The sequence below is a fragment of the Megalobrama amblycephala genome, linkage group LG24 (assembly GCF_018812025.1).
Source record: "Megalobrama amblycephala isolate DHTTF-2021 linkage group LG24, ASM1881202v1, whole genome shotgun sequence".
In the NCBI taxonomy this organism is placed as follows: domain Eukaryota; kingdom Metazoa; phylum Chordata; class Actinopteri; order Cypriniformes; family Xenocyprididae; genus Megalobrama; species Megalobrama amblycephala.
In genome coordinates this window covers 14,399,290-14,419,795 of record NC_063067.1, presented here as the reverse complement: position 1 = coordinate 14,419,795, position 20,506 = coordinate 14,399,290, and the positions used below count along the sequence as shown (strand labels likewise).

The window sequence follows — 20,506 nt, the reverse complement described above, 5'->3', positions numbered from 1 at the left end:
ATCGTTTCAAAGCAGCTTTACAGAGAATGCATGTCAACATTACAATTTAGAGAATCTGGTATCGGAGGTGACTAGCTTGGGATTTGAACTGCGGCTCCCCTTTCACACTAAACAAAAGTTCTACCATTAGACTCTGCTGTGTCTGCCTACCCTTTTTTTTATTATTTGGTCTTGTCGTATTATTCCTAGGGAACCAAGAGTGTGTTTCTGACAAACAACAGAATTATTCAGAGTTATGAGACTATTTTGTGAGGGCTTACCCAGAACATAGATCTTGTTACCGCGCAGGAAGGAGAAGGCTCCATAGCGGGGTGTGGGCATGGAGGTGAGGGGCAGCCATTGGTCTTTTGTTGGCTCATACAGCCTCACCGAGGCCTGAGGGGTCGTGTCAGCTCCCATCCCGCCCAATGCATACACCTTGCCATCTGAGAGGGACAGAAAGAAAGAGAGAGAGACTGAAATCAATTTGAACTCTGTTTCCAAGTCCCCAGCATCCCTTATTAAACAAATTAATAACAAACAAATCAGGAAATGACAGAGCAGTGGAAGTGAGTCACTAGTCTGAATTAGGAATGTTCTCTCCGTTCCGGAGTGGAGAATCTCTAGAGACGTGCTCTTTTTTCCTCAGCTCTAGCTATTTTAAGGTTTACTTAAATTCTACCTCTAAACCTCAGAGTCCACATTTGTTCTCTTCCCTTAAGAGGATAGAACATTAAAAATGAATGTACTCATATAACTGACCCATGGACGTGCTGGTCTGAAAACGAGGTGTGTTCAGGCGCGTTGTTGGCGCGTTACTATTTTGAGGCAACTGAAATAGACTGCGCCATTGACCAACTGAAACCTGGTCTAAAGTTAATGCCGCAATATTTGATTTGTTATTTAAAAAGTGTGTTTTAATGCGCCTGTATGTGGGTGCACAATGTGCATACATTCTGCTTATTATACACACAGGGAAGCGCAGCAGCACACAAACATGTCAAATTAAAAATAAAAGGATTACAATGTAAAAGATTATTATTGTATGCATAAAGATAAAAATGCTTTGAATGCGGAACACAAATTGTTGAAAAGTCATTATTTCGTTTTTTTGGCACACAAAAAGTATTCTCGTCGCTTTATAATATTAAGGTTGAACTGTTTTAAATATTTTTTGAGTACCTTTCTGGATCTTGAGAGGTTTGGTGACATTGCTGGCAATAGAGGCCTCACTGAGCCATCGGATTTCATCAAAAATATCTTTATTTGTGTTCCAAAGATGAACGAAGGCCTTACTGGTGTAGAACGACATGAGAGCGAATAATTAATGAAATAATTTTCATTTTTGGGTGAACTAACCCTTTAAATTACCTTTATAGCCAGCAGAATAGTGACCAGCAATCACTATTATAACATTTAAATATCTATTTTTGTCATTTTTTTGGATGGACGTATGTATGAAAAGTCACAAAGTCTCATGGAAAACAACAACTTTTCTTCAAATTGCGAATGAAATTAGACAGCAAGTAAAGAGCGCTTCCTTTATAATTACTGAAGCTGTCTGTGTGAAAACTCCCATTTTAAATCAATGAATCTGTCAAACTGCACAATTATTTACATTGTGTCTCTGCTTTGTTTCTTATAATAAGGGAATTTGTGTGTGTGCAGAACTTAGTAAACTCATGCTAAATAAACAATTAGTGTTTTGAGAAATACTGAGTGGATTCTCACTACCGGTAACTTAAACACCTCTGATTGGTCATTATTTTCAACAGAAATCCCTGCAAAATCACATTGGCAGTGCCGTTCAACTCACATGACACGAATATAACAACCAGATCACTTTAATTTACTTACTGTTTTATTTAAAAATATAAATTATATGTTACATGTAGTAATATAACTGTTAATCCTGCAATAAAAATAAAAACTCGCATTGACCTGACCAGGCAGCCATGGTATGGTAGCTGCTATACCCAACTGACGCGCCTGATAAAGAGCCTAATTTACATTTTAGAAGAAGGCATGTTGGCACTTAATGGAATGGCAATGACTTCATTCAACACTTATATCCTTCCTCTAATGTGAGCACTTTCTGCATTGTTTGGACCTAAAGCCAAGAACTCATCTGTAGCTATTTTTACAAACCCATTCTTACTGCTAGTTTGCATACTAATGTTCACCAAATGAGAACTGTCTGTTAACTGAGGTTGTGATGACATTGTGATGGTTTCTAAATGCTAGTGTTTTCAACATGAGAATGGAGTAAAATTATTCATTTGTGTTTAGAGTTTTGAAAAGAAAATCTGCAACTCTTGTTTATAGTTTTGAGAAAGCAGTCTTTCTTTAGAAAATGGAAAATGATTGTTTAGATCATATGTTTTCTGCTGGGTTTCCTTCAGGACCCAGTTGCTAAACACAGTTTCAACACAGTTCTAAAATATTAAAATAATAATAAAATTAAAAAAAAAAAAATAACTTTGCATAAAAGAATGGATTTTAGTATGAAAACAACAAACTAAAACTGTAACTAATCCAATGAGTGCAATACATTACAGAGAAAATATCACTTGATACGTTTGAAACAGATCTGTTAGTTTAGTTTAGGCTTAACTCTAATCTAAAAGTGACCTTCATGAAGTTTTCAAGGGAAACACTAAAATGCAGCACAGCAGTGAAATTAGAATATGAATGTGGAGAGAAATGCAGCATCAGCAAAGAGAACAGCCCTGTTGCAGTGCAGCCAACAGCTAATGGAGATGGAGAGAGAGAGAGAGAGAGAGAGAGAGAGAGAGAGAAGTACATTCAATGGTTGAAGAGAAAAGAATCCTGATATTGAGGGTAGTCATAATTTAAATGAACTGTCAATGGGATGTGAGCATGTGAGAGAGGGCATAGGAGTACTGACTGATGTGAGCATATGGGTTATTACAACACAGAAACACATACATCAAGACATCAGGATCATCCCAGGAGGAAACAGCATTAATGATCACCATATGGAGCACTTAAGACTGTGAGAGAGGATGCATGTTAGTTAAATAGAGTCTCTGTATGTCTGTATTTCTCTCTTAGCATGACTGCAGCAGCTGCTGACTCAGACATCTGCAGTACTCTGGGACAGCAACCTGTGACTGTAGATAAAAGCGGTACAAATGAGACAGATAGAGAGAGATACCGGGGAGTAAACTAGGTGGCAGCAGAGAGCACATGCAGTCATGCATTCAAGTGCCCTCCAAAAAATAAGGTACTAGTAAACATCTGTTGTAATAGCAATATGCAACATATGCTCCTGAAAAATGTATGCTATAAAAAACAGTTAAATTATACATAATATACTGCTTATTTCTGAATGGATGCTAATGAAAAAAAGATGTTTATGGGTCATCTACCATCTACCAGCGGGGTCTAACTAGACCGTGTGAAGTCAAACCTTAACCCCCTTGGGGAAGCTCCTATTAAATTCTGAATTTTTCTGTCTTTGTCCCTCCCCAATGAAAAAGCTATTTTAGTGCCACTGTATTAAAATGAAGAGCAATGTATGTGCATTAGGTGTGTAATTGGTTGTCACAAAGAATGATGGGAAGGTAGCTTGGTCATACAACCCTGTCTCCTTAAAAACTGGATAAATGAACAGCATTTTCAAGCTAACTTTATTCTTTCATCAACAGCAAATGCAGACAAACCAATACCAAATATCTCATGATACTGTAAAAAGCAATACATATTTACTTCCACCATAATGCTTTAATCAGTTTTGTTATTGTTAACTAAAACTATAGGTAACAAAAAATTTAAATATAGCTAAAATCAAATTATATTACACAAAAAACGTAAAATTTTCTGTCCGCTAGAGGCCTATGCAAAACAAAGGCGTAGCTTGATGACGCCAAGTTTGAGCGCGGAATCTTGGGACATGTGGTCTTCACCTCACAGCCGGTGGAAAATAATCGGGACAGGACTCGGGCAGAAATCATGTTCATGGATGTGATTATTAACGTTACTGTAGTATGAAGCAGAGCAGGGCCGAGTGCTGTGGGAGCTGAACGAGGCCGCTGGAGCGACTGCACAACACACTTTTATTATGACACAGTCGCCGGCGCCGCTTCCGCTTAAATGAGTATGAGGTAACGCAGCTCTGTTTATCATATTAGATACATTTGAGTGTGTTGAAAATGTTGTAACATTACTCTGTGCGTTCGCTCGGCTGCTGCTGTGAGACACTTGTGGCACACTGCAGTAAGCTAGATCGAGTTTAGATTATCATATTAAATGCTGGATGGCTTATGTTGATAAATGCCATGCAATTCATTTTAAAACATACTGTATAATGGAGAAAATGCTGTATTACTGATACTAAAAATAAAGCTGCATCTGATTATGCTATGTTAGCAACTTCACAAAATAGTGTTTTTCTCTGAGGCATGGTAAAGCATGGTACTCGCAAAAAAAAAAAAAATCAAGAAAATTAGATTTATACAATAAGACTAAACGTGTTGAGCTATATAACAATAATTCGTTTTCTGTCTATAAATATATCAAAACAGTTGTTCCCTTGTTTATTAAAACATGTAATATATTAAAGCGTCTTTGGTGTTTCCGTGGTTTCTACAAAATAAAACAGGAAACTGAGGATATGACGCAATTGACAGGCGACTCCTCACACGTCCCGGAGTCTTGGTTAAAATTGCAATTTTCTCAAGATTTACAAATAGTTGGAAACATCTGGGATATTGTAAGTACTCAAGTTAACAAAATATGTAACATTGGCCTAGAGTTTTTTGGATATTTTACTGGACAATTCTTACATATTGCACCTTTAAAAATAAGTAAATATATATATATATATATATATATATATATATATATATATATATATATATATATATATATATATAAAAACTGAAAACTAAAAAATAAAAGCAAAAATCTTAAAAAAATAAATAAATAAATACCATAATAAACAAATAATACTACAATAACACTGGCTTTAATTGACATCCCATCTACTCCAGCTTCAGAATATCGAAAAATAGAAAATCATGACATTATGGTGTCATCCACAAGTACGCACAAATATGATTAGTTTAACATGATTTGAATGCAGCTTATCATTTTTGTGCTGTGACAGAGAATGATGGGAAATGTAGTTTGGCCACCTCATTAACTGCCTAAGTATATTCTCTTTTAGAAAGAATTTTATCAATTAGATATAGTTTTTACATTTTTGCTCAGAGATTAATGATGCTCAGGGGTGGAAAGCAACAGTGAAAGCAATGTTCTTTCCAGCACTCTGACACATATTCTTCTTTATTTCTTTTCTGTGGCTTTCTATCTGTGAAAATTATTTTTGGTAAGGATTTTTTTGTCCTTTTTAGAGCTTGACAACCACAAGTCACTTCAAATTGTCTCTGTATGGCAGGTGTTGCAAAACATTTCCTGAAAAAACTGTTTTCAACCCAAAAATAACAGAATACGAGTTTGGAACAACACAAATATAAGTAAACAATAAGAAAATTATCATTTTTGGGGTGAACGGTCAATTTAAAATCCTCACTGACTGTGAAAGGAGACAGTATTTTAGCAATTGGAAAATTACACACCTATTACATCACCACCCAGAAAGAGAGGAGACAGTGAGAAAGCAACAGTTAAAGAGGTTTTTCAAGGCTTGTGTGTAAATGACAGAGAAAAACAACACTCAAAGATCATGACCACCATCTTCACTTTCATCCTCTTCACTGAATTCACTGTGATGACCACAAATGATTTCTCCAGTTTGATTCGATATGGTCTGACATGTTCAAGACTGTGTAAAGCATGAAAGGGACAGAGAAAGAGCAGGACAGAAATATCTGAACAGTGCAGAAAGATCTAATGGCTTGAGAAGCTAATGTACTCACAAATGTTCCAGTCCCACTTTATATTAGGTGTCTTTAACTGCTATTTACACAATACATACATTGTACATTTTTTTTTTTTTTTTTTTATGTAAGTACATAGTAGTTAAAGACACCTAATATAAAGTGTGACCAGTTTTCTTTCAAAGGTACTTTTCATGGCTGTTTTCTATTAAAGGTGCCCTAGAACTTCTTTTTAAAAGATGTAAGTCTAAGGTGTCCCCTGAATGTGTCTGAAGTTTCAGCTCAAAATACCCCATAGATTTTTTTTAATTAATTTTTTTAACTGCCTATTTTGGGGCATAATTAGAAATGCGCCGATTTCAGGTTGTGGCCCCTTTAAATCGCGCGCTCCCTCCCCCAGAGCTCGTGCTTGCCTTAAACAGTTCATAAACAAAGTTCACACAGCTAATATAACCCTCAAAATGGATCTTTACAAAGTGTTCGTCATGCATACTGCATGCATGCGTCAGATTATGTGAGTATTGTATTTATTTGGATTTGATTCTGAATGAATTTGAGGCTGTGCTCCGTGGCTAACGGCTAATGCTACACTGTTGGAGAGATTTATAAAGAATGAAGTTGTTTATGAATTATACAGACTGCAAGTGTTTAATAATGAAAATAACGACGGCTCTTGTCTCCGTGAATACAGTAAGAAACGATGGTAACTTTAACCACATTTAACAGTACATTAGCAACATGCTAACGAAACATTTAGAAAGACAGTTTACAAATATCACTAAAAATATCATGTAATCATGGATCATGTCAGTTATTATCGCTCCATCTGCCATTTTTCGCTGTTTTCCTTGCTTGCTTACCTAGTCTGATGATTCAGCTGTGCACATCCAGACGTTAATACTGGCTGCCCTTGTCTAATGCCTCAATCATGGGCTGGCATATGCAAATATTGGGGGTGTACACCCGACTGTTACGTAACAGTCGCTGTTATGTTGAGATTCGCCTGTTTTCCGGAGGTCTTTTAAACAAATGAGATTTATATAAGAAGGAGGAAACAATGGAGTTTGAGACTCACTGTATGTCATTTCCATGTACTGAACTCTTGTTATTTAACTATGCCAAGATAAATTCAATTTTTACTTCTAGAGCACCTTTCTATTAAAATCTGTAATATATTAAGCATTTCCACAGACAGACATCCCCTAGTTTTTGTTGTAAACATACATGGCAGTGACAAACAATAATCAGAAGGACATTTTGTTGAATGCTTGTCTTATATATTTTGTGGTAGCCCTGCCCACTGTGAGATCTCCACTCTTCATTACTGTCATTAAACATCAAATATCTTCTGACTGCCTTTATGTCAGACAGTGAATGGTTTCAGCCCAGTGCAAAAGGATGAATTTCCTGTTGCTAGAAACATATCATCGTGTCTGGTTAGGACACAGTGTCAGTTGTCAGACAACAGATGGAATCCAAATGTCTGTGTTCACTTATTAATGAATGTCAACCACTAGTTGAGCAACCTGTTGCACACAACAAGACAAGATATCAAAATGATATCCATGTATTGCATATATTCCTGGCTACTCAGAAAAAAAAAAAAAAACTATAACTTTTTGTATTTTAAGTACTTTTCAACTTTCTGTCACAGCAAGTCCCTGGCCATATATTTCATCCAAATTAAACAAGCCTTTGGAAATGGTTCTGTCCTTTTTAATAGCTCCTCTTTCCCCTAAGGACTGAGGACAACATCAGCGCTTATTCTTTTCATGTATCTGACATCTTTATAATATCTTGCTCATGCTGAAAAAAATATTGAATGCTATTAGAGTAGCTGTATATTGTTAGGAGATTTTTAAAGGAATATGTCTTGTACAGAAACCATTTGGTATATTATAATCATAATACATGTCATTATAATGCAGATAACTGAACAATTCATTATTAAACTACTGCAGTTGTTGTGTACTGTTACATAGCTTAAATACAATTTATGCTGTGATTGATTTATCACACAGTGTGACAAGCAAAATACTGTCTTAGCATATGATTTAATGTCACGCTGCGTTTCACGCTGTTAGGTCAATCCGCGGCCAAACTGAACTCAGCCGGGTATTGTCGTAACAGTCACTCGTTCTGCATGGAAAAATACTTAACCACATTGGACCATATTCAATGCTTTTATAAACAGATTTCAGATGTTAGGTATGCTAAAATGTATCCCTTAACCCATCTTAAGTTTATTGAACCTTTAGACAAAATATAAAATGCATGTTTTTTTTGTTTTTTTAGTATCATATTTGACACTTTTGTCTCTTTATAGTATTATATAGTGAGAATATGGAACTCATAATTGAGAATGAAAAAAAAAAACACCTCAATTTTAAAAAAATCCCAAACTGAGCAAAAAATATGCAATTTAGATTAAATATTAATGCTTTAATATAAATCAGTGCAATCTTCATAACCGTATAGCAGACTACTTTCATAAAATGCATATAGCCTACTGTAAATATCAGTTGTCATTCTATATCGCCCAATGATTTGTCTTAGTTTTATGATCAAAGCTCTGTAGTTTTTTGGGATGGCAAAACATATAATGTAATGCCATATGATGATTGAGAGACGTACAAATAACATTTCCCCAAAAGCCTGATGTATCACATTTGATACATTTTAACATTTATAAAAAATTATGTATGAATAATCAGGTAAACTTAATTAGCTTTTGTCCAGTGTTCATTTTGAAATACTGCTTACAATTGTAAAATAGTTACTCTTATGTTTACTTACCTATGAAAAATCAGTAAAGATTGCACAACATTTCCAACCTGAGGTACTATATACTTAAATGACTTTTACTTTCTAAATAATATGAACTACCAATCAGATTACAGAAGGCATGTAGATTGTGTACAACAGGTTTCTCAGTAAGTTTTGATCACATTGATAATTTAGAGGCTTTTGAAATTTGTGTATCAAATGTGATAAAGTAGGCATTATAGGGATAACTTTCCTTATTTTAAGGAAAAGGAAAAGTTAAGGAAGAGTGTGCCAAGATGAAAACACATTTCACACTATGAGCATTCAGAATTCATAAAAATAAATAAATAACTAAATAAACAAACATGAACCTTTTTTGCTTTATGGCAGGGCACATTATCCTGCTGAAAGAGGCCACAGCCACCAGAGAATTCAGTTTCCATGAAAGGGTGTACATGGTCTGCAACAACGCTTAGGTAAGTGGTACGTGTCAAAGTAACATCCACATGGATGGCAGGACCCAAGGTTTCCCAGCAGAACATAGTGCATCCTGTGTTCCCCAGGTAAGCGACACACACGCACCCGGCCATCCACGTGATATGCAAGAAAATGATTCACCTTCTTCCATTACTCCGTGGGCCAGTTCTGATGCTCACATGCCCACTGTTGGAGCTTTCGGCAGTGGACAGGGGTCAGCATGGGCACCCTGACTGGTCTGCGGCTATGCAGCCTCATACGCAACAGACTGCTATGCACTGCGTATTCTGACACCGTTCTATCAGAAACAGCATTAACTTCTTGAGCAATTTAAGATACAGTAGCTCGTCTATTGGACTACTTTCAGTGGTACAGACAGTACAGAACATGCTGGCTGTTCTACACATAAATGTCATTAGAGGATTACGGGAATGGTAGTCTGGGAGCACAGTGCTTTGCAATCAAGGATATGTAGTGAGTGATTCACCTTCACCCAAGCCTCCATCTACAAGCTTTTTTCTCCAATCAATCTAAACTCAACCCACCCACCTCGAATTCATCTACTTCTCCCCTCTGCAACCTCGCTGAGTTCGTCACCCCCTGCAGACTGCACTGCCCAATCACACACAGTCACTTCTAATTAGAGCTCTGTGTTCTGATCTCCATTCGTCGCCCAGGGAGACCCCATAGCAACCAAACATGTACTCTGAGACAATTAGGAAGTAGTGGCCTGATGAGAAAAAGCACAGAAAAACACACATGCATAAGCTTGCATCAAACCAGAGCATAAAACTGAACAAACAAATCATGTATTAATTCACATGGCAACTGTAATTTGGAAATCAAATGCACAAACGTGCTCATCCGCTCCTGTACACATTCACACAGCTGTTTTGAACCTTCCCGTATGACAGAAAGACCCTTATTAACCAGACCACCTGCTGCTGGTCTTCCTCTTCTATTTCCATGACTGCAAGCAGGAAATATGGTCTTCATCTCATCCCTTCTCTTTCTGGCTGTATAAACTGGTTAAACTTTATCCCAAAATAGAAGCCTTGCCTAAAGCCAAAGCAAATGATCATTCCTGCATTTCGTCTTCAGATTTGAGATCACAGCACCCTTCCAAATATTACATATATCATGACACTGAACCCAGAAAAGGGAGACATCAGACTAGAGGAGTGACAGGAAGAGACTCGCACAGGACTAGTTGTCCCTGAGGAGGCAACTAGTGCAGACATACTTTGTGATTTTAATCTGAATCGAACAAGTATGTGTTTTCGCTTTGGTAAAAATACATTGGTAAAAATAACAGATCAAATTATCTACTGCTTTTTGGCTAACTTGGAGGTCTCATGAGATATTAAAATTCTCCTTTACACTCCTTTCCATCCAAATAAGACCATTTATGATTGTAATATATATTTTTCACAACAATTCTCTTCATTTATTTTGACCTTCAATGAATAACTACAGCAACATAACTACACTTTTTATACTTTTCCAATGTGCAGCCATATACAGTGCTCAGCGTACATGAGTACTCCCCCTTTGAAAAGTAACATTTTAAACAATATCTCAATGAACTCAAAAACAATTTCCAAAATGTTGGCAAGGCTAAGTTTTATATAATATCTGTTTAACTTATAACATGAAAGTAAGGTTAATATAATTTAGAGAACAACATTTTTTAAGTTTTACTCAAATTAGGGTGATGCAAAAATGAATACACCCCACTGAAAGTCTCTGAAGCAAAGCTAAATTTTAGACTACAAATGTCTAATTTAACAAGAGTTCAACCACAGGTGAGTTTAATTATTTATTACACAGGTGTCCAGCAGACAGTTGACTATAAAAGGGTGTTAAAACCCCTTCCCATTCCATACTGTCAGCAATGGCACCACATGGAAAAGAAATGTCACAAGACCTGAGAAAGAAAATAATTTCTTTACACCAGAAAGGTGAAGGCTATAAGAAGATCAGCAAAGCTTTACTTATCAGTCAGAGTACTATAGCAAAATTTAAAAAAGATCTCACAGAGACGTCTAGGTCATCCACGGAAGTTAACACCTCGACAGGAGCGTCTTCTGATGAGAAGGGTTGAAGAAAATCGGCATGCAAGTTCACTGCAGTTATCTAAAGAAGTAGAAAGCCAAACTAGGGTGACTATTTCCCGTGACACAATACGGCATACACTGCAGAGGAATGGCATGCATGGGTGCCATCCACAAAAGAAGCCTCGCCTAAAGCCCAGGCACAAAAAAGCCCACCTAGAGTTTGCCAGGGCCCATGCTGACAAAGATGAATACTACTGGGACTCTATACTCTGGAGTGATGAGACCAAGATAAATGTTTTTGGAACTGATGGCTTCAAAACTGTATGGAATCGCGAAGGTGAGGAATACAAAGAAAAATGCATGGTGCCTACAGTGAAACATGTTGGTGGCAGTGTCCTTATGTGGGGCTGCATGAGTGCTGCTGTTGTCAGGAGCTGCATTTCATTGATGGCATCATGAATTCACAGATGTACTGCCCTATACTGACAGAGAAGATTCTACCATCACTCCATGCCCTTGGTCGTCGTGCACTTTTCCAACATGACAATGATACTAAACACATTTCTGAAGAAGAACAGGGTGACAATGATTCATTGGCCAAGTATGTCTCATGATCTGAACCCAATCGAACACCTATGGGGAATTCTGAAGAGACGAGTTGAGCATCACTCTCCATCCAGGATTAAGTCTCTAAAAGAGGTCATTCTTGAAGAATGGAAAAAGATAGATGTTGCAAAATGTCGCCAACTTGTTCATTCCATGCCTAGAAGACTTGGTGCTCTCATTAAAAATCATGGAGGCCATACAAAGTACTAGATGTAGTAGTTTTTGTTGTGGGGTGTACTCATTTTTGCATCACCCTAATTTGCGTAAAACAGAAAAATGTGTAATCTAAGTTATATTATTAACCTTTCTTTCATGTTATAAGTTAAACAGATGTTATATTAAACTCAGTCTTGTCAACATTTTGGAAATTGTTTTTGTGTTCATTGAGATATTGTTTAAAATGTTGCTTTTCAAAGAGGGTGTACTCATTTACGCTAAGCCCTGTATACACTGCTATGGGATTACAAATTTAAGAATCTGTTTAAGATCTGTTGATCTGTTGATCCTGACATAAAATCACATGAATTATGGTAAAGTACATTGTATTTAGCATTTTAAAGGATTAGTTCACTTACAAAAAATTTTTCCTAATAATTTACTCACCCCCATGTCATCCAAGATGTTCATGTCTTTCTTTCTTCAGTCGAAAAGAAATTAATGTTTTTGATGAAAACATTCCAGGATTATTCTCTTTATAGTGGACTTCAATGGCCTCCAAACAGTTGAAGGTCAAAATTGCAGTTTCAGTGCAGCTTCAAAGGGCTTTAAACGATACCAGATGAGGAATAAGGGTCTTATCTAGCGAAACAATTGGTCATTTAAAAAAAAAAAAAAAAATGTAAATGTATATGGTTTATATAAACAAATGATCGCCTTGCACGTGCTTCCGCCAAAACCGCACTTCGGTATTCTTCAAAAAGCTAACGCTATATGTCCTACACCTTCCCTATTCTACTTACAGAAAAAACGGAACTGGCACTGCGTTCGTTCCGTAAGTTGAATAGGGACTTACAGAACGGATGACGTGGGGGTGAGTAAATTATCAGGAAATTTTTTTTTGAAAGTAAACTAATCCTTTAAGGTAAAGATGATGACATCAGATTAATAATTCTGTTAAGCAAAGTTTGTAGCAATAGGTTTCTGCCAGTTTCTGTTCTCTTTATTGTAAATCAAATGAGCCAGATTACTGAGACTCTCACTTTTGGTCTTTAATGGCTCTTGGAGCCCCGTCCCATTCTTTGAATAGTTATGCTGATTGGATTAGGACTTACGACACTCTAGAGTCTGGGGCGGGTTCCTATACCTGGATACTTCATTTGCATGCTTTGTTTAAGGTCGTCAGCCAGGTGCTTTGTCTCCATTTCTAAGCACTGCCTCCTAAAATCTATATAAACTACAATGTACACGAACTTAGTTAGATGGATGACTGCAGCTACCAACAGCACATTCTCAATAAAGAATCCATTGAAGATACAACCAAGTCTCCTGGTCTTTGCTTCTGAGATTTCCAACAACTGCTCAAAAAATTAAAGGAACACTTTGAAAACACATCAGATCTCAATGGGGAAAAATGTAATGTTGGATATCTATACTGATATGGACTGGGTAATGTGTTAGGAACGAAAGCATGCCACATCGTTTGATGGAAATAAAAATTATCAACCTACAGAGGACTGAATTCAAAAACACCCAGAAAATCAAAGTGAAAAATCCATTTTGCTGAAATCTCATTGCAGCAACTCAAAATGGTTTGTATGGCCCCCACGTGCTTGTATCCTAATAAGACGACGGATGGTGTCCGGGGAAATTTCCTCCCAGATCTGGCCCAGGGCATCACTGAGCTCTTGGACAGTCTGAGGTGCAACCTGGCGGCATCGGATGGACTGAAACATAATGTCCCAGAGGTGTTCTATTGGATTTAGGTCAGGCGAGCGTGGGGGCCATTCAATGGTATCAATTCCTTCATCCTCCAGGAACTGCCTGCATACTCTCGCCACATGAGGTCGGGCATTGTCATGCACCAGGAGGAATCCAGGACCCACTGCAACAGCGTAGGGTCTGACAATGTGTCCAAGGATTTCATCCCGATACCTAATGGCAGTCAGGGTGCTAATAACCCTGTTCGGACGGGATTAGTTTTACGTGGGGAGGTGGAGTAAAGTAATTTTACCTCAGGACGTCTGTAATATTAATTGGCCAATTCGCACGGGACAAGACATCTCAGTAAAACTAGCAGAAGTGGGAGGGGTAACTCGATTTACGCACCGCCGTCACCTCTCTGTCGTCATGTGGGTATACGTTGCTTCCTGATACTATGTGCGCAAACGCATATAATCTAAATATATAAACTATAAATAACATGTCCGATTTATTAATTAAATTCTGATTGGATTATGATGGTAATAGGCACTTAGCTAAAGATAAAATTAGTTTTGTGCCTCTGACAATTGCTTCGATCTTCTTTTTGCTCTGAATGGTATGTGGAAAATACTTGAGGTTTGTCACAGACTTGTCCCACCACCTACAACACAAATGAATGTTTCTTCAAGTGCTTCCATGCTTGAAAAATGCACAGAAAACTACATTTAAACAGGAAATGACGGAATTTTACCGTACATATTTACAGCGGGTCTATTCGAACTGGATTAGTATTACCTGAGGTAATTTTTCCAGACCTTTTTACAGAAGGTAAAAGTCGCCGTAATCTTTACTGACATTGTCCGTAATGATTACCGAGATGGCACATTCGGACGGGACTAAAATCACTGAGAAGCTCTGGTAATAATTACTTCACCCCCACCTCCCAATGTAAAACTAATCCCGTCCGAATAGGGCTACTGTCTGACTTGGATATGCCTCCCCCAGACCATCACTGACCCACCACTAAACCGGTCATGCTAAACGATGTTACAGGCAGCATAACATTCTCCACGGCTTCTCCAGACCCTTTCACGTCTGTCACGTGCTCAGGGTGAAACTGCTCTCATCAGTGAAAGGCACAGGGCGCCAGTGGCGGACCTGCCAATTCTGGTGTTCAATGGCAATGATGGATTAAGGACCTTCTACAGCCCTGTCCAGCTCTCTTAGAGTAACTTCCTGTCTCCTAGAATCTCCTCCATGCTCTTGAGACTGTGCTGGGAGACACAGTAAACCTTCTGGCAATGGCACATATTGATGTGCCATCCTGGAGGAGTTGGACTGCCTGTGCAACCTCTGTACGGTCCAGGTATCGCCTCATGCTACCAGTAGTCACTGACCCTAGCCAAATTCAAAACTAGTGAAAATCAGTCAAAAAAGATGAGTAGGGGAAAAAATGTCAGTGGCCTCCACCTGTAAAATCATTCCTGTTGTGGGGGTTGTCTCAGTGTTGCCCATCTAGTGCACCTGTTGTTAATTTCATTAACAATAAGCAGCTGAAACTGACTAACAACCCCCTCTGCTACTTAACTGATCAGATCAATATCCCAGGAGTTTAACTGACTTGATGCTATTCTCTAATTAAAAAGTGTTTTGAGCAGTATATATGGCTGCACAAATTGGATGCATTTAGTAAGTGGGTCCTTCACAAGGGGATCCACACATTTGTCATTCCTTGGCAAAGTTTAAAAATCCCGGGTTTACAAAACATATCCAATCCTAATAGCGCTAAAGCATCGTTTTACAAAAATCAATACTGTCTGAATGGTGCTTTAGATGGGAATTTGAAGTATCTTGAAGTAAAGTAGGATTACTGTCAAAAAGCCAAAACTGATTGATCTCCAAAAGCAGCGCTGCATGTTCATTGTGACAGGAGATTTAAGTGACTGATATTTACAAAGAGATTCAGGGGAAGTGTGGCAGGAGATGGGCGCAGTGTTTTAATAAGTGAGCCTGAAGACTCCAGTCGCCCCAACAAGAGCCCTGTCTGCTGATAACACAGGCATCGTCGCCCATCATGCCATTTAAAGGCCATTTATTTTTGTCTTTCACAAAAGCACAATCAATATTCAAAATCACTGGAGGCTCTCAGAATATGGAACTGATAACAGCAGGATGTATTCTCTACAGAGCCTGAGGGAGGAGGAGAGAAAATGTCAATAATTCACTGAAGGATGAAATTTTAGGAAGCCTGCACAGCTTTTAAGGGAAAGAGATCATTCAAACCAGGAAGAGAAAGTGTTTGTACTTATAAATGACACTGTTATTCAGCTCTGTTTGTGCCCCTCGATCAACACAGTGCTCTTGAAAGAAAGAGGTGGAAACAGCTTACACATGCTGGAAAACATCAGGCACCATAGATGGATGACTCACTGAAAGACAAACAGCCCTTTTTGGTATTCAGAGAACAGAAATGACGGGACCTTTTCAATAGCAAATGTTTTGTACCGAGCCCCTCAAATATCCTATAATATTCAAACCATTTCAAAAGAAAGAAATGATAACGGGATGATATTTCAAACAGGAACTTCCTCTAGCATTGATCTGTGGCACACAGAAGAGAGGAAAAATGGGACTGAATAGCAAGAGTGACTTTGCTGGTCGTGTTTTTTTTTTTTTTTTTTTACATCTCTTTATAGAGGGCAGTTCTGCTGCTGTAAAATATCACCTTTAAAGGACACCAGCAGGTCTGAACTTTATCTCAAATTTGCTCCTCCATTTTATACGTAATATACTTGGCATGACATATTTAATTAAATGTGAACAAAAATGAGGCTGACAGGTACAGTTTGTTCATTATATCGTACTGTTTTAAGGTCATATGTCATGTCTAATTTTAATACACCCCAGAAATGTATGGAAAGACATATTTTCAAATGTTTTTTTAGGCTGAATGAATGAGATACATAATTGTAGGGCACATTTCAACATGAGTATAGTGGATTTATGCGTAAATCGTCCATAAAATTATTCTTGCCTATTTATTGTATATATTAATTTATGAATGGATTTTCCAATTGATTTAAACAAACATTAATTCAGCTTTTTTCATGAATATGGCCCATTGAACAGATTGAAATCCATCCCTCACAGCCTTGTTATTGTCCATGTCTCCACCAGTTTATAGGAAAAGTTCATCCAAAAATTAAAAAATTGTGATCATTTATTTGCTTTGCTTGTCGTTCCAAACTCATTTTTTTTATGCATTTGACTTTCTTCCGTAGGCCACAGAAAGAGGTTCCATACAATGAAAGTAAATGGTGACCAGATTTACTATTAAAAGCAGAAGAAAAAAAAAAAGCATGATAAGTGTACTAAAAAGTAGTCCAAGTTGGACGAATTGTACACTACATTCTAAGACTTATGAAGCTTTGTACACGAGGAACAGACTATTTTAAGTCATTATTTACTGATATCTTTGACGCAGCTCTCAAATCTCATTTGTGCATATTAAAATTTGTCATATTATGGTGAGTAATGAGGTACACAAGATCCAAATGATGAATATGACGTTAATCCTGGTATGATGTCTTGACATGCCATATTTGAATATATGAATGTTAATGAGATTTTATAGCTATGATAGAGGTTTAGATTATCAGTGAATTAATTCAATTTCAGTCTTTTCCTCACATAAAGCTATTGTGTCACTTCAAAACACCTCAAGTCACAAGTTGCATTGACTGGTTTTATGATTTTTAGAGCCTTACAGCCCCTTTCACATTCATTATAATATAAAGAGCAGCATGGACAGTTTGCTAAACATCTCCTTTTGTGTTGCAGAGAGAGAAGAAAAAAAAGGCCATACAGGTTTGGAATGACATGAGGTTGAGTAAATGATGACAGAATTTTCATTTTTGGGTGAACTATTCATTTAAAGGTGCCCTCGAATGAAAAATTGAATTTATCTTGGCATAGTCAAATAACAAGAGTTCAGTACATGGAAATGACATACAGTGAGTCTCAAACTCCATTGTTTCCTCCTTCTTATATAAATCTCATTTGTTTAAAAGACCTCAGACGAACAGGCGAATCTCAACATAACACCGACTGTTATGTAACAGTCGGGGTGTACGCCCCCAATATTTGCATATGCCAGCCCATGTTCCCCACATTATGAAAGGCATTAGACAAGGGCAGACAGTAACATCTGGATCTGCACAGGTGAATCAACAGACTAGGTAAGCAAGCAAGAACAATAACGAAAAATGGCAGATGGAGCGATAATAACTGACATGATCCATGATAACATGATATTTTTAGTGATATTTGTAAATTGTCTTTCTAAATGTTTCGTTAGCATGTTTGCTAATGTACTGTTAAATGTGGTTAAAGTTTCTTACTGTATTCACAGAGAAAAAAAAGAGCCGTCACTATTTTCATTATTAAACACCTGCAGTCTGTATAATGCATAAACACAACTTCATTCTTTATAAATCTCTCCAACAGTGTAGCATTAGCCGTTAGCCACGGAGCACAGCCTCAAATTCATTCAGAATCAAACGTAAACAATATAACAGTATACAATACTCACATAATCTGACGCATGCATGCCGAACACTTTGTAAAGATCCATTTGAGGGTTATATTAGCTGTGTAAACTTTGTTTATGCACTGTTCAAGGCAAGCGCGAGCTCCGTGGGCGTGGAGCACGAGAATTAAAGGGCCAGTAGCCCTGAATCGGCTCATTTATAATGATGCCCCCCAAAAAAAACTTAATTTAAAAAAATCTATGGGGTATTTTGAGCTGAAACTTCACAGACACATTCAGGGGACACCTCAGACTTATATTACATCTTTTAAAAAAAGTTCTAGGGCACCTTTAATTATAGCATATTTTCTAACTAAAGCCTATTACACCTTTCACAACAGGTTTGTCCCTTTATTCCTCCTTATTTGGTCTTAGCTTTTGGTACATTTCTCTGTTACAACCATGGCTGTCTCTGTCAATACTCTTTATACTCTCTCTTCTAAACACTCTATCATTAGAGCTCTTTCAGAGACTGTCTTTAGTATTCATAGCACAAACGAAAAACATGCAGCAAAACAAGTTCATAATGACAGATTCTCCACCTCTCTTTTCTCTAATGATCTTTTCCTCTACAGGCCAATGATTAAAATGAGCCGTTGAAGTGGCAGTGTGCTATTTCACATTGACCTTTCCTCGCCATAGCCACACACACACACACACACAGATTGTGGCCACAATACAAAAGAATAATCAAATGATAACAAGCTACCATTAGACACAAGAGGCTGTTCAAGTCAACATTACATTGTGTGTGATGAGCTGTTGTTCTGAAGAGGAAAAAAAAAAATATTCAGAGGGCTATATAAATATGAGAAATTCTCTATCACTGCAGTGACAGGGAGAGATGAATAAATGCAACTCAGGTGAACTTACCATTAAAAATAACAAAATAATTAACCTCCAACTCTGCTCTACAGTACATGTCTATGAACAATAGGAAAGAAACTACTTCATTCACATTCAGGACATACCAAATGAGAATAATGCTGAGGGTTTGGACCAATCAGTAATGGGATTGAATAATTATATGCAATTAAGTGAAACTCCCAAATAGAAAAAAACAAAACAAAACTGGAAAGCACAAAATTGATTCTATTTACATTCTTAAAAGCATATTCCCGGCCGTACTGTGCATGAATCATCAGTTGCTCCAATTAAAAAAAAAAAGTTTGTCATGGTAGACTTTGTAATAACTTCTAAAAATGACTTTGTGAGCTGAAAAAAAATAGACTTATGTCTAAAAAAACATTGAAATGTCAGGTTTTAAATCATGTAAGTCAAATCGAAAACAAATATTCTCTGTTTATGTAATCTGTATGAAAAGAGAGCCATGTCAGAAGTCCTTGATTCAGCTCATTATCCGCTAATGCGGCCACGCCCACGGAGCCAGCGCTATTCAGACGCAAATTCAGTCAATACATGCATACATCGTCTCAATCGTGTATTTATTGTCTTGAAAAGTGTTTTGAATAGCCATAGTTAGCGATCTCTGGCCTCTGTTAGTTCAGTTCCTGGATTGCCTATTCTTCTTTAGCAGGCATTTATGGACTAAAGGGGCAGAGCGTCCTCCGGCTGCAAGTATGAATTGAAAACACAGTATCCAGCACTCACAGTGATGACAATAAATATTGAATAAATATTACTCCTCTGTATAGAAAGTTGACAAACATATGAGAATCCATCAATATTTCTCCAAATGTGCATGCTTTTAAGCTAAAAGCCTATATGAAATGCCATAGAGGTAACATAACTGTTCAGACACTTTGCATCACACAAATACATTATATTTTAAAGAATATAATAGAATACCATTATTTTAAATTGTAATAATATTTCACAGTATTGCTGTTTTTTCTGTATGTTTGATATACACCACATGATCACAGAGGGTTTTTTCACAGCCTACCTGACTGAAAGAGCTCATTATTATGCAAGTCATTTCAGGTCATTATTATGTGATTCTTTTGTCTTCTCAGGTGAGAATCACCCATTATTCATGATGAGTCATGCCTCCACGCATACTGTGTTTCTTGACCAAAGATGTTTTAGAAAATTTAAATCTCTTTATTGTTTTATATGAAAGAGTAGTCAGCATAATTTTTACATAATTTTGAAGCAAAAACTCTAGTCTACAACCTCCAATACCCAGAAGTATTGTGAACACAGATTTAATATTATTTTTTTGGCCTTATTTCAGTGACTTAAGTTTTTTGTTTTTTCAATAACCACGCATAAACGTTATTCCTTCAAAAACACAAACATGTACATACATGTTCCTCACATATTATGGTAGCCTAGTTTGTGCTGAA

At 37.2% G+C, this 20,506-nt stretch overlaps 1 protein-coding gene across 4 annotated transcripts in view; it reads right to left on the bottom strand.

Moving 5' to 3' along the window:
- The window catches only part of klhdc8b (kelch domain containing 8B), a 136,214-nt gene that overhangs the window by 48,733 nt on the left and 66,975 nt on the right, over positions 1–20,506 (bottom strand). For all 4 annotated transcript variants that reach the window (XM_048178165.1, XM_048178164.1, XM_048178166.1 and 1 more), the window contains one exon: positions 261–425. In XM_048178165.1, the coding sequence (XP_048034122.1) occupies positions 261–425 (165 nt within the window). The remainder of the gene's footprint in view (positions 1–260; positions 426–20,506) is intronic.